Source organism: Colobus angolensis, unplaced genomic scaffold (assembly GCF_000951035.1).
Source record: "Colobus angolensis palliatus isolate OR3802 unplaced genomic scaffold, Cang.pa_1.0 Scaffold150, whole genome shotgun sequence".
Classification (NCBI taxonomy): domain Eukaryota; kingdom Metazoa; phylum Chordata; class Mammalia; order Primates; family Cercopithecidae; genus Colobus; species Colobus angolensis.
In genome coordinates this window covers 7959284-7973500 of record NW_012114600.1, presented here as the reverse complement: position 1 = coordinate 7973500, position 14217 = coordinate 7959284, and the positions used below count along the sequence as shown (strand labels likewise).

At 34.5% G+C, this 14217-nt stretch overlaps 1 protein-coding gene across 1 annotated transcript in view; it reads right to left on the bottom strand.

Moving 5' to 3' along the window:
• Nucleotides 1-3411: 3411 nt before the first annotated feature.
• Nucleotides 3412-14217, bottom strand: part of SLC2A13 (solute carrier family 2 (facilitated glucose transporter), member 13) — a 426909-nt gene continuing 416103 nt past the window's right edge. The window contains exons 10-12 of the mRNA XM_011936118.1: nucleotides 13535-13656; nucleotides 13257-13409; nucleotides 3412-8645 (exon numbers count right to left, since the gene is read on the bottom strand). Of these exons, the coding sequence (XP_011791508.1) occupies nucleotides 8419-8645; nucleotides 13257-13409; nucleotides 13535-13656 (502 nt within the window). The 3' untranslated portion in view covers nucleotides 3412-8418. The remainder of the gene's footprint in view (nucleotides 8646-13256; nucleotides 13410-13534; nucleotides 13657-14217) is intronic.

The window sequence follows — 14217 nt, the reverse complement described above, 5'->3', positions numbered from 1 at the left end:
GTATTATAATAGTGTTTTGGATATAGGATATTTGTGAGGATAGAATGAAATCATGTATATTAAGTATCTAGCACATAATGAGTGTGTTATTCTATAAAGAAAATGTATAAATAGAATAATTATAAAATGCAAATTCCACCCAACTTTGTCATCTTAATATTTAATGGTTTATTCTTAGATTTTTCCCACTTAATAAGAATAAGAAACTATCTAAATGTATCATCCAAATGTGTTTATGTGAATACACATGTATTCATATCCTGTACAGATTTGCTGTTTGATTAAAGCAGCTATGCTATGCAGAGCTTCACTATAAAGCTTTTTTGTTGTTGTTAATGGAAACATGGTGCCATGTTGCTGTTTTAATCTTTTCTTTTCTAGCCTGGGAAAAACCTTCCACTGTTCCTTTGCTGGCTGCAGGAATGCTTGAGATGCATGCACCTATCCATTTTTAAAAATTTATTGAGCACATACTGTATGCCAGGAACTGTATGAGGTGCTAGAGAGGCAGTAGTGAATAAGTTCCATGCTTTCATGCAGTGTATCTTTTAGTGTGGAATCCTCAGTGCTCAGGCCATGGACTGGTACTGGTTTGTGGCCTGTTAGGAACCGAGCCACACAGCAGGAGGCGAGCGATGGGCAAGAGAGCATTACCAGCTGAACTCTGCCTCTTGTCAGATCAGTGGACCCTTATGGGAGCACAAACCCTATCGTGAACTGTGCATGCAAGGGATCTAGGTTGTGCAGTCCTTATGAGAATCGAATGCCTGGTGATCCGAGGTGGAACAGTTTCATCCCAACACCATTCTCCCATCAATCCCCAACCTCCCAGGTCTGTGGAAAAAATTGTCTTCCATGAAACTGGTCCCTTGTGCCAAAAAGTTTGAGGACCACTGTTCTAGTGGGAGAAACAGGCAAGAAATAAGAAAAGTAATAATCTTCAAATAATGATATTCTAAAGAAAATGAAAGAGTGACTTGGTAATGTATTCAGGTGAAAGGCATAATTGCATTACAGAGAGTCAAGGCAGGCTCTGAGAAGACAGGATTTTGAGCTGAAAATGACAAGAACTGGATACACAAAGAATAGGGCAACAAGCACACCAGGCAGAGACAACATCCTGTGCAAGGTCCCTGAGGTGGAAATAAGACAGTTTTACAAATCCCTGAGCAACTTGCACGTAAATTCAGTCAATCATTTTATTATTCACTAGACGAGCTCACCATTTAAAAGAACATGTCATATTCCTTTTTAAAGTCATGAATCCAAACTTCTATGCAGCGGTTTCTAAACTATTGTGTGCTGAAAAATCACCTGCAGAGTTGTTGAAAATGGTTTCCTGAGCTATATCCTCAGAGAACTGGATTCAGCATGTCAGCGAGGCCTGCAGATTTGCATTTGTAGCACACTCAGGTGATACCAAGGCTACTAGTCTGAGGACCATTCTTGGAGCACTGCTGCTCTAATGTATGTTTTGTGAGTTTAGCATCTATTTGCTAAAAGTAAAGCATAACAACATTTTATTTTGTGTAAAAGACCACACTGCATGCTGATGATCTGAAACTAGTTTTTGGAGGTGAGTGGAAAAGTACACAAAACATTAAAGGCTGAAAGAAGTAGCCTCAATGTTTTATACTGCATTCAAAGCATCTATAGTAAGATGAGCTTAATTTCAATACAGCCAATTAGTGAAGGGTTAATGTCACTGTTTTTGTTTGACTCAGTTTCAAAAATTACTTTTTTAAAACACTGAAAAGACTTTAAATGAGAGATTACTGATTTTATAAAGTTATTTTTATTTCTTGACTGTGAGATCACAGAAATTGTGTATTAAATCCTGTTAATCTGGAGAATATAGGAAGGTGGTTCTTTTCATCAACTGCCATTCAGGAGGACACATATGGAAAAGAGATGGAGAAAGGAAGAAGGACATCAGGCTAGTCAGCCAGATCTGCTCAAATCACTCTGGTCAGCTGAGCTGGGAGGACATATGTCAAAGAAGCCAATGTGTTCCTGTTCCTAGTAGTTGTTCTCAGGAAAGGATTTTACATGCAAATTTCCTGTGCTTTGAACATTGTGACATTAATAGCATCAAGGATAGGATATGGATGATTAAAACAAAAGCTAACAGTTATCCAGCCCTTACTATATGCTACTGCTCTACTTGCTTTACATGATTCACTGATAACCCTCACAGCACACATGTGAAGTAGACGGTAATAGCATCTCATCTTATAGACAACGGAAGTGAGGCAAAGAGTGGTTCAGTAATTTAGGTTCCTAGGCAGTAAGTTGAAAAGCTGGGATTCAAATCTAGATGATTTGAATTCAGTCTGATCTCTTAGACAATGCATTATATCGCCTCACATTTGAAAAAGTCTCTAAATGAAGATTTTTCAGGATTTGTTCCTGTAATCCATATGCACTCTTTTAAGTTATAATGCAAGGATTCCACAATTTCTTTCTGTTTTCAACCTACCTGCCTAGGTCTGAAAAGATGTTCCAAAGGAGGACATAGAGGGGAAGATTTTTGGTGTAGTCACTGCAAAGAAGAGTTTTGTATGACTTTCTAGTGTCATCTTGGGCAAATGACAAAAATGTTTTGAACTTAAGTTTTAGTTCCTGGAAAAGGATGACAATGTTTATTCCACAGAATTGGACAATTAAATGAGGATTTTTTCTGCCCTCTGATACTGACATATTCTGCACTATTCAGGTGTCCGTTATTCAATTGAGTGGACAATTTATATATAATTTGTGGGATTTTCAAGGGTCATTTGACTTGGATTTTTGCTTTACCTGCTGACATTAAGAACCTTAGTTAGATGTAACTCAACTGTAAGCCTTTGAATGACAGTAGGTCTAGAGTCTTCAGAAGATCTCCTCGGGCTATTTCTAAGTCAGGCTCAGGAAGACACACAACTAACTATGGACATGTGTCTAGCGACTGCCAATATCAAACAAGTGTATATTTGCTAATTATAGCTATCATTGAGGCAGAATGGCAAGGGAGAGCAACAGAGTCCCAAAAGGAAATGTCAGCTGGCCTTCCAGCATGATTTTTCATTTTCACTTACAGAAAAACAACCAAAGATAATTTTTGACAACTCAACTTAATGATTCATGTCAACATCTGGTTCTGACAATAACCAGAATTATTACTTCAGGGGTTCCTAAGCACCACATTTCACAGTTTTACATTCAGTATTTAGAATAATTCTTTAGAACAATTTTTAGGTATTATATTTTTTAAAGATGATTGACCTTATCTGTAATCAAAAGAAATGAAATATCATTAAAATGACTAGGACTGCATTAATATATAGAGGTAGATTGTCTTTCTAGATGCTTTAACTATCTAACCTAGATCCAAGGAAGATAATTAGAAAAAATAAATAAGTGCAACGTAAATTAATGAGTAATGAATTATTTTAACTTTTATTTGATTATTTTCATTTACAGTTCTGGCACTGACACTTTTTTTTAAAAAAAGATTTTAATTTTATGTAAAGATTGAACTTCAATAAAATAACTTAAAAAACATTTACATGTATATCACTAAATCTCCATAAAATATACAATACTCTTGATACAGCATAGGCTAGGATGACTTTGAAGGAAATGGTACACAGTCATAATTTTTAAGAGATATCCCATCTATCGCTTGTGGGAATAAATATTTATATTGAATTTGCCAAGACATCTGAAGTATTAAATACTATGTAACATGCACTCAGAAATTAAAATATACAGTTTGAAATACATATATTTTAAAAGCATAAAACTGTGATTTGATTAATCTAGGTATACATTAGAACTTCTAAATAGAAATTTGAACATTTATTACAAATAAAAGATACTTTAACATCAAGTGATATATAGTCCAAAAGCTGCTAGGAAACAGTTTGGACATGTAGAATATAAATTTCTACTTTGGCTAGGGTTGTCTCTTGTTTTTTAACCTTTTAATGAGATGGAATAATGTTAAGTTTGCTAAAACTTTAAAACTTTACAAAATGTTGGTTACTCATTAGCTGCATGATCTACTTCTTTTTCTCATTTATACTGACATGACAAAATCAAACACATGAACTTAACTGTCTAAAATAAAAACGTGAATATTACTGCTAAATGAAGGTATTTAAAATTCCATAGACCAAATTACTCAAGTACAACAGACTATCTATATTTTTACATATAAAGTAAAGATTTACATAAATTATATTGTTTTAGCTCACGAGCAAATTATAGGGATAAAATACTTTCATGAACACTCTTATAAATAAAACACCTCTTTGATGATTATTGGCACACAAAAATTTCCTTCTCTAAAGAGACAAGATACAAGAAAGAGTTGGTAGCATTTAGCTATTTGGCATTTTTAAATGATTGCTATTTCTAGAAAAATAGTAGCAGTAGTGCTCACCTAGAAGAGCAGAATGTACCGACAATTTATAGACTGCTACAACCTGAACCATTTCATCAAATTGGCTTAACATTATTGTACATGAGGCTAAGAAGACTGGTAAAAGTGACAGAAAACAGGATGTAAAAATTAATCCAGAGAACAACTCTGAGCCTTCTTATAGGCAGCAGCTACATATGAGCTGTAAATTTTAACCACAATTTAATACATTTTGCTAAAAAGCACATATTTTACATTCTCTGCTCCTGGTCTGATATAGTCATCTATTTCTTTTACTCATAGACACTGAAAAGATCTTAATTTGGTAATTAAAAACTTGTCACAACAAGTGAATAAAAGTCAGTTGTTAGGTACTTAGTATTAAGTTGACATTTTATAACGTGCAGTATGGTAAAAAAAAAAAATCTGATTATAACAAAACATCTCATTAATTTTGTTTTTAATAACTGAGCCGATGAAATAAAACCAAAATAACATTTCAACTCTCTCTACTGTATTACAGTATTTATGAACTACGTATTAGTGTCACTAAATTCTGAGATTTTCTTAGATAAACATATGGATAGTGTTTTCTAAAACATTCTCCCATTTCCACCAACTTCTGGATCTGTGACTTATTATATTTTCAATATTATTTTGCTGTTGAAAAGCAAAAGGGTAAGTTGCCAGCTTATATTTTTCCTGATCATTCTTCCCCTGTATTACAGATACTGAAATTACAGTAAAAATGTCATAAATTCCTTGCTTTTACTGATTTCCCCTTTTAGAGTGGATAACTTAATATTTAGACTATCATGTACTAAAATCAGGTTCAGTGGTAAAATTAAATTATGAAAAAACACTCGGTATTCTCATAGCATTTTCTATCAGGGAACTACTGCATATGGCTGGGAACAAAATTTAAAAAGGACACATTACCTTTTATTATTTATTATTTAAATCTTATATATATATTAAAAATGATCATGTTTTGGGAAATGACTGACTAAGGAGCAACAATCAAAATTATTAGGAATGTTTACATTGAAGAAAATTATTAATGGCAAACGCTTTTGACATCATATTCAGCCCTACGTGTTTATATGCAGATGAAATGATACATCCTCTTAAGTCTAATGCAGATCAGCTATCCAGCTAAGCCTCAATAGGGATTCAGACCTTCTTCATTGTATTTTCCTAAAACATAATATACTGCTATCAAATCTGCAGCATGTTTAGAAGGAAATCTACAATTTTGGTTGAAAGCATGATATGTAATCTGTGTCTGTTTTAATATGGTAGGCCAAATCACATCATATATAAATTGTCCTACAAAATATATATTTGATGATACTTCAAATGGAATGTTTCCAAGTTGATAGTGGTAGCCAAATATGCTGGGAACTTAAAAGGTGCCTAATATAAAAAAATCTGCAAAATTTAAACTTTTAATTTTTAATATACTATAAATGTTCACCAAATCTAAAAATAATACCCTAATTGTATAAGGTTCCTTTTCAAGTAATTATTTGTTTCTAAAAAGTTATAAATCTTATACTGTGCCTCTCTGTCTTATACTTCAAAGATATGGAATATTGTCTTTAACACTATATAAATAACAAATAGTCCTTTAAAGTAGGGGCTCAGGGGAGTAGGGGAGGAGAACTGTGGCTAATTTTCCCTGTTATTATGTGCATTTATGGTTATAAAGTTGAAAACATTGTTTTCTTAGGGAGAACAGGCCATGTTCTGCTTTAGGAAGTAACAAGAGTCCAGTTTCTCCTTTAATAAAGTTACTGTGCATCAGCCCAGCTGAGTTTATAAGTATATAGTTAAGGCTATGTATACAATAAAGAGAAGAATTGAGGCAATTATTTTGATAAGTCCAAAAACTAAATTTTTAGAGAGCACTTTATTGGTCTATTTTTTTCTCCTTATTATATTTTGATTGTACCACATAGTAGCTCACTTTTCACTTCAATTTACCTGTGCAAAATATTAGATAAGAAATTTCTTATGAGACAAGAAATATCAATAGAGTAATACTTTTCCCTATTAAATAATATCTGCTGTTCTGAGGAAAAAATCAATACTAATATTCCCTTGGAAATCAATTGTTAAAGCACCTAATTCAAGGAAAAAACCTCTCTAAAATATTAAATTTTTTTATTACATGAAATGAGCAAAGGGGGAAAACTTTTCTGTTTTTGGTTAATGGATTTTTAGGGCACTAAAGTAACTGTTTAAATATTATACCTCTGGTGACTTAGAGAATGAACTTCCTCAGCTGTATTCTCAGCTTGATAACTGTGATAGGAAGAAGCCAGACGTTAAAAGAATAAAATACCTTGGAGACTGGCAGAAATACTTTGAATATGGAGATAGCCACCTTTTCTCTCCAAATACAGTACTTTATTAGATGTTTAGAGCCATTAAAAATGCATCAAACTGATGTATTCCTAACTGGCCACAGAAGATTCATTCATATTTTTCCTGGAACTAGCAAGTAATTTTGTGAACAAGTAATTCTGTACATATTATATAGTTCTTAATAGAAAAGCAAAAATTAAGAGTTCAGTGATGAATTACCATAAAAACCAATGAACACTTTGGAAAGACATTGTAGAAATATAGTTAAGTCTGCATTTCTTATAGACATGCTATAATAGAACAATTATCTGTTCCAATAGGAAATCTCAATTTTTAGACAAGAAGGAAAAAAAAAACTAAGCCAAGAGTAAGAAAAACACAGAGACAAATCTATGTATCTTTGTTTTTTTTTCTGGTAAATTCTCAGGGAAATGAGAAAAGTGTGCAAAATAAAAACGAGTTTATGCTCTTTAAGTAAAAAAAGACAAATAGAATTATATAATAATATGTGACAGTTCTTTTAGGAAGAGTTAATAAAAAGTTAAGAAAAAAGTCCCATTTTTTTAATTAAACAAACACCAATAACAGCAGGATTATTTCTGCCACTGATTTCCTTCCTCTTTTTTGTTTCAAAAATTATTGTTTGAATAAAAGAAAGGGGAAAAATGGTTTGCTTGCAGCTATGTATGTAACACAAATGAAGGCACAAAACAGTAGGACTCCAGGGCCAATGAGGAAAATGTAGTGATTTGGGCATGAACAAAAACTGACCCTGATATACAGTTAAAGATCTGGCACTATTTTGCATTTATAATTGCATACCTAAGTGACTAACCAATTTGGAACCCATAAAAACCTTTAATCTGTTACTTTCTGACCATAAAAGGTACTTCTCAAAACTTCCTAACTCATCTGCGCAAATGTATGCCTTATCACTGATGCAAAAAAAGAAGTATGAAAATAACTCCTGACAGATTATATTTGCATAATGTTCAAAAGATAGTGTGCAGAGTCAGTCTCTGAAGAACTCCCAATATCTGAATTGGAGAGAAACAAAAATGTGGAATCCAAAGGAGACAGGGACAGCTGTGCCCTTGTAGGAGGCACTTTGGAATTTGCTGATGAAAGCTTAAATGGAATTTAGTTTGTTAACAGCTGATCAGAGATAAACCACTACTATCTGTAGGAAAACTGAGGGCCAACAGGCCATCTTTTGACATGGAACACCCTTGGACCATCTCCCAGAATCCTTGATAAATATATTATACATATGTAATTTGACTAGATTAGTACTGACTCTATTGCCACTAATAATTATAAATAGTCTTAGGAAAAAAGGATACCACTGAAGTCACTGGGTACAATATTCATTTTAGACTATTTCAGGAAGGCATTACACACATTTGCTTAAGAATTATTAGATTAAAATCTCTGTAAATATTTTTTAAAATATTGTTCCTTGTGGGGGAAAAAAAAAAGTCATCATGGTTGTATCTTCCTCCTAATCAAGTATTCTAGAATATGAAGTCAATCAAAACTAGACTGTGGAAAGAACCAGATTAGAAGCAGGGCAGTGAGGTCACTGATTACTGTTCTTCTCCCCCCAGTTTGTTTAAATAACTAAATATATGAGCAGCTGAAAATTATTCCACATCAGAAGCATCATTGTCAGAAAGATGATAGTTACTTCCCTTTACCCGAATATATTCAATATATCTCCCTTCATCAGAATCTGAAGTGCCACATGTACATAGCCTGTTGTCAAAGAGTGATTCAATTTCCTCTAATTTTTTGCCTTTGGTCTCAGGAAGACAACCGTAGATGAAAAGAAGTCCCACAGCAGCAAATCCAGCATAGAGGAAGAAAGCTCCTGCAACAGAAAATAATAGATACATGAATATGAATATATATGGAGAGGCTTAAGTTGGAAAGAGTACTTGATTTTGACTTTTTTTTTTCTGGTCAGTCATGCATAATCACAGTATGAAATGGACCAAAAAATTACTATGAGCCTGGTTTACTCCAGTTGTTCCAACTCTGTGAATATGATGCAATGTATCTTTCTAAACTCAAGTTCAGAAATTCAAGAATAATAGACTAGGCTCAGATGTAAGTTTGACTTTGAAGCCTTTCCTCCCTTCCCTGACTAGAAGGAATTACTCTCTTCCATGTGCTATCACAGCATGTTGTTGGAGACCCCTAAAATAACAACCAAGAAATATTATAATTATGTATACACACGTATGCTTGCCTTGTCTATTACACTAGAGGCACTTTGAGGTCAGAAGAAGTTCCTTTCTTACTCATCTTGTATTTCCAGAACCAAGTATAATGATGACATTGCAGAATGAATGCCTCAGTGGAATACATGGCAACTCCATCCTTCCAGTTTCTCATGTCCAAAGTCTGGGAGTCATCCTTAACTTCTACCTTACTCTCATGCCTAACATCCAATCTGTTAGGAGATCCCATTGGTTCTACCTTCAAAATATAACCTGAAGATGGCCACTTCTCACCACTGCCATAGATAAATGTGGTCTAAGGGCCATCTTCTCTCATCTGCACTATTGCAACAGTCTCCTAATTGGTCTCCTTGTTCCTTCTGTTGGACCTCGACAGTCCATGTTTTTTCCATAGCACATGTCATCATCTGACACACTATGATGTTTACTAGTTTGTTCTTTGTTTCCCTCCACTAGAATGTAAACTCCATGAAGTCAGAGAATTTTGTTTTGCTGTAAGATTATGTATGTCAATGCCCCACAGCCAGAAACACATAAATATTAGCTAGTTTTATTTTCTAAGGGTCATGATAGCAAGCCTAGATGGATGAGATATATGAATGTATGACTTGTTTATATTCTCTACACATTTCCAAGATGGACTTTTAAAATAATTGAATTCGCACCAGCCTGGCCAACATGGTGAAACCTGTCTCTACCAAACACACACAAACACACACACACACACACACACACACACAATTGAATTGCAAATTTGAATATAAAAAACTCTACTTGTACTTTTGATGGTGGAAAACAACAAAGTAAAATGGAGCCCCTGTCTAAGTTTAGGCTTTCAATCCAGACCATCATGTGTATGAGATGGGGGAAGTAAGATGAAAAATTAATGTGACAATTGGCTGGAGAAAGGATATCAGATTGGGAGTGGGAAGAACTGAGTTTAAGTGTTGGCCACGTGACTTCTGGATAGTCATTTAACCTCTGGGCCTCTGTTGCCTCATTAAGTAAAATAAGGGGGTTTCTCAGCTCCTACTTAAATGTTGGCAGTTTATGACTCTATACATTTTACAGCCAAAATCAGGAGCATATATAGGAGATACAGTTAAGAGATGCTTGAGAGAGAGACCTGATCTGTGTAACGGGGAAAATAATTCCTGCTTTGCCCAACTGTAAAGAAGAGAAATAATGTATGTTACCATGCCCATTAGAATTCTGAGTATCAGTTGCTCAAAAAAGTGATGGCCAGATTTTGTCAAATTCTACTAAATGACCAGGAAAGGAAGAGTTGCTATTAAGATACAGAATAAGATTAGTGTGACTAATTAATTGGGATGTCTTTACAAAAAGGGTGATACTGATAAGCTAGCTCTTGGAGAATGGGGGAATTTTGACAAAAGAATGAAAGGAGATGAAGTCCTGTGTTCTGAGTACAGATAAGCAAGACTGTGGAGGTAGGAAGAGAAATGGAATCTTTAGCATGGAGGGACAAAGACTGGATGGTAATTATGATGAAGATAAAGAAAAAATAAGTACAGATGGTAAAACATTTTAGACTAAACTACGCTTCTAAACTACAAAATCTGTAACAGCAAACCCAGTTTGACTTTTAAATATAATGGTATAGTTTATCTTTATCATTATCTTTCACAATTTGGGAACAGTAGCATAATTAGAAGTAACAAATCAAACCTGTCAGTGCTAAATTCCTATAGTTAAAAACATTAGTTGGGTTAGGAAGATTCCTGAAGTTGATTACAGATTCTTTCTTGTGACCTGGATTCCCAAAGCTGAATAATATCAATGAATTGCTATTAAAATACAAGACGATTTTATAAAATCTGAGGAATCCAAAGCACTCAAATGCCAAAACTGCCTACTCAGCGTGGGTTCCAATGATTAGACCTATGGCTAAGTCGCGGAGGAGTGTGGACAGACCTGGGAGGCTGTGACCTGTTCCATGTCATGGTCAAATCAGTCACATATCTCAGTTTCTCATTTATTCCTCCCTTGGAATGAAAATGGAAAGAAAAAATGTCTGTAATGAGTCCATCGGGGCTATTGAACATTGTAGATATTCCTCACCTTTATTCTAAGGATTTAAATCTTATTAGAGCCCTACATTAAGTTCCAGATTAAAACAACTATTTGACTGAATTACACAAATTGAGGACTCAAAGACCATGTTTGACTGAATTTCAGTAGTACCTCAAGAGAGAAGCTTTGACATAATGCCCCCCAAGGGATCTCTTTAGCCACATGTGCCATATATAAAATGGCATATTGGTGATATAGCAATGATACTTTTTAGTAATAAACATTATTGAATGGATGCACAAGGCAGACCTGTGTAAGCAATATGGTTGAGTAAGGAGTCAAATTTTGAGATTTTATGAAACAATAAAAAAGGAGGCAACAAAGAAGACATAACTATTTCCAGAGGAACACATGATTAGGATATATATTTATTAAATCAGGAATCGAAATGCATAACTCACATAAACCAGTAACATGTAGATTACAATGAGACACAGAAAGGGGGAAAAACTAGCCTATTTTTCTGCTACTAGAGAGTAGTAGACCAAATGGACCAGTGCTCTGACATGAGAGAAGCTTAATGCAAGGCAAAATGCTTTTAGCTGTTTATTTTTGAAAGAATTCTGCTTATGCCCTATTTAAATTTCATTACTGTTGCCTCATTTTTCTTATGGTTTTCTGGCAGAATAAATTCAAGAAAGAGGAGCTTTGCTGTCAAAAGTATAATCATGTAAACTTTTATTATTTGGTCTATGCCTTTCTATGAAAAATGCTTTCTCAGGATGCCAGCATATATTTAGGTCTTCAAATATTTAAGTGTTCCCTAGAATCAGTAAACACGAGGAAATATTTATTGTGCTCATATTTATTATGTCATGAAGATGAGTTTATGAATTTATGGAAAAAGTTTAATTGCCAAATGGGATCCAGCTGAATACACTAAATATATATCCAGTTTAAAATGCCAGTGCATTTCCTTTCCAAAAAAATAAATATTTCAAATGCCTTAAGTGGTGATTAGGAGAGAGAAAAGTTTTATGAAGATAATAAAAGCATTAGATAAATACTATGAACTAAAATCAAATACCAATTCAGCATGTTCAGAAGAGATGGGAATAGATTTTTACAATGTTTCATCATATTCATCATTCATCTACAAAATTTATCCATTTATTTATTTACTTGACAAACACTTTTTGGTGCTTACCAGGTGAACAGGATGCCTTGGGAGGAACTGGGAATGTGACAATGAACAAGGCACAGTCCTGGCCCTCCAGGGATTTATGGTCTAGTAGAGGGAGCTAGGGGCAGACAAACCTGTTCTTGCGAAGAGGAATGATAAGTGCCCAGAGCACGGAATAAAGTGAGATTGTGGGGAGATCAGAGAAGGTCTTCTGGGAGAATGGTCTAAGCAGCAGGCATTCCATCTCTACCACAGAGACTTATGAGATTAGAATGAAACCTCACACTTCATCATGAATAATCCTACTGCAACCTATAAAGTCATGTGAACAATGCAGAAATCTTTTTTTCTAAAAAGCAGTCTTTTCACTTTAGTACAAATGGATTCGAAGTAGCTCCCCAAAGTATTTTCCTGACTCAGCCACTAAGCACTATTGTTTTTGATTTTGAATTATGGCCACGTTTACACTTTTGCAAGTGGTAAGTGCTGGTCTCAGAAGACAATGAAATGCACATGCACTGGCCTGAGCAGCACAGGTGATACAGTGGAAGGCATGGCCACAGCACAGAATACTGTTAAGCATTTGGGGAAGCTACTTTCAGCCCTATGCAGATTCTGCTCTTAGACTTGACGCTATGCCTGTCACAGGATATCTCATTGGTCCTAGACTCCCTGCCTACATCTTTTTACCATTTTCTGTTTTTTAGGTTTCTGTGAAACTAAAAGCTATGGTGTAAAGACTTCCACCTGGGGAGAGAGCTGGGTTGGGAGAGGGGTTGTGTGACAGCCCTAAGCACTGCAGGACAAGAAGCAATGCTGTTTAGGATAGGAGAATCCTTCTTTTCTTTTCCAGATACATTTCCAATGCCTTTGGAGGACAAGAAAACCACATGGAGATACTTATAACAGCAACATATAGCCACATAGTCTCAATCACAAATGATATTCACAAATGATATTATAGTATATCTAAAAATAGAGTAATAAAAACAAAACTATGTTGGAAAAAATATTATCTTACCATAGTATGTAAGATATTCTGCTGTGTGTAAAAATGTTAGTGAAACCAGAACATTGAAAATCCAGTTTATTCCAGATGAACATGCATTTCCTGTACTTCTTGCCCAAAGGGGATATATTTCAGAATTCACAGTCCAAGGCATTGGTCCCATTCCTGAGAAATAAAACATTAAAAACTTTAGTAAAATAGCATGTAAGAAATTTGAAAAATTACAGTTTATGTACTCCAAAAAGAGGCAATTCAATTAATGCAACAGTAATAACAAAGTCTTTGTTTACCAGGTGCAAAGAAAACAAGATATAAAATAAGGCCCAGAAGTGCAGTCCAGGAATATGGAGTAGGGCAGAAATTGTAAGCCCAAAATATGTCTTCTGTTTTGAACTTGGTTTCATTTTCACACCTGAAAAATAATGCAATGTAAGCATTAACTTAATGTTTTAGACTACAGTTGCAGAATTCAATATGATCATATATATGTATTTGGAAATTCCTTAATGTCTTAATAGTCCAAAATGTTTTTCTAAAAAATAAGAACTAAATATACAGTATTAGATATGCGAGCTCACACAGGAATTTTAGAGCTAAGTATAATTCAAGAGCAAAACAAAGACACTGTTTTATAACCATTTCACATAAATTAGACATGATTTCTAATTAGTCCCTGGAAGCTGCAGTAATACTTCAGTACCACTGAGAGTCAGTATGTGGCAGTGAAAAGACCATGGAACTTGCAATCAGGACAAGATTCAAATTTCAGAGCCAGATACTTTTCATCTGATAAAATGGGGATAACACTTTGTAGACTATTTTAAGGATTAGAAGGGTAACCTGTAAAGGGTGATGGGGTGGATGAGGGAAGCAAATGATTCTATCTGATTCCAAATAGCCCTCTCCCTTCCTGCTGTGTGTTCTTACTTCTCTACCAGTCACTCCCTGATGACCTTCCTTCTTAATCCATAGT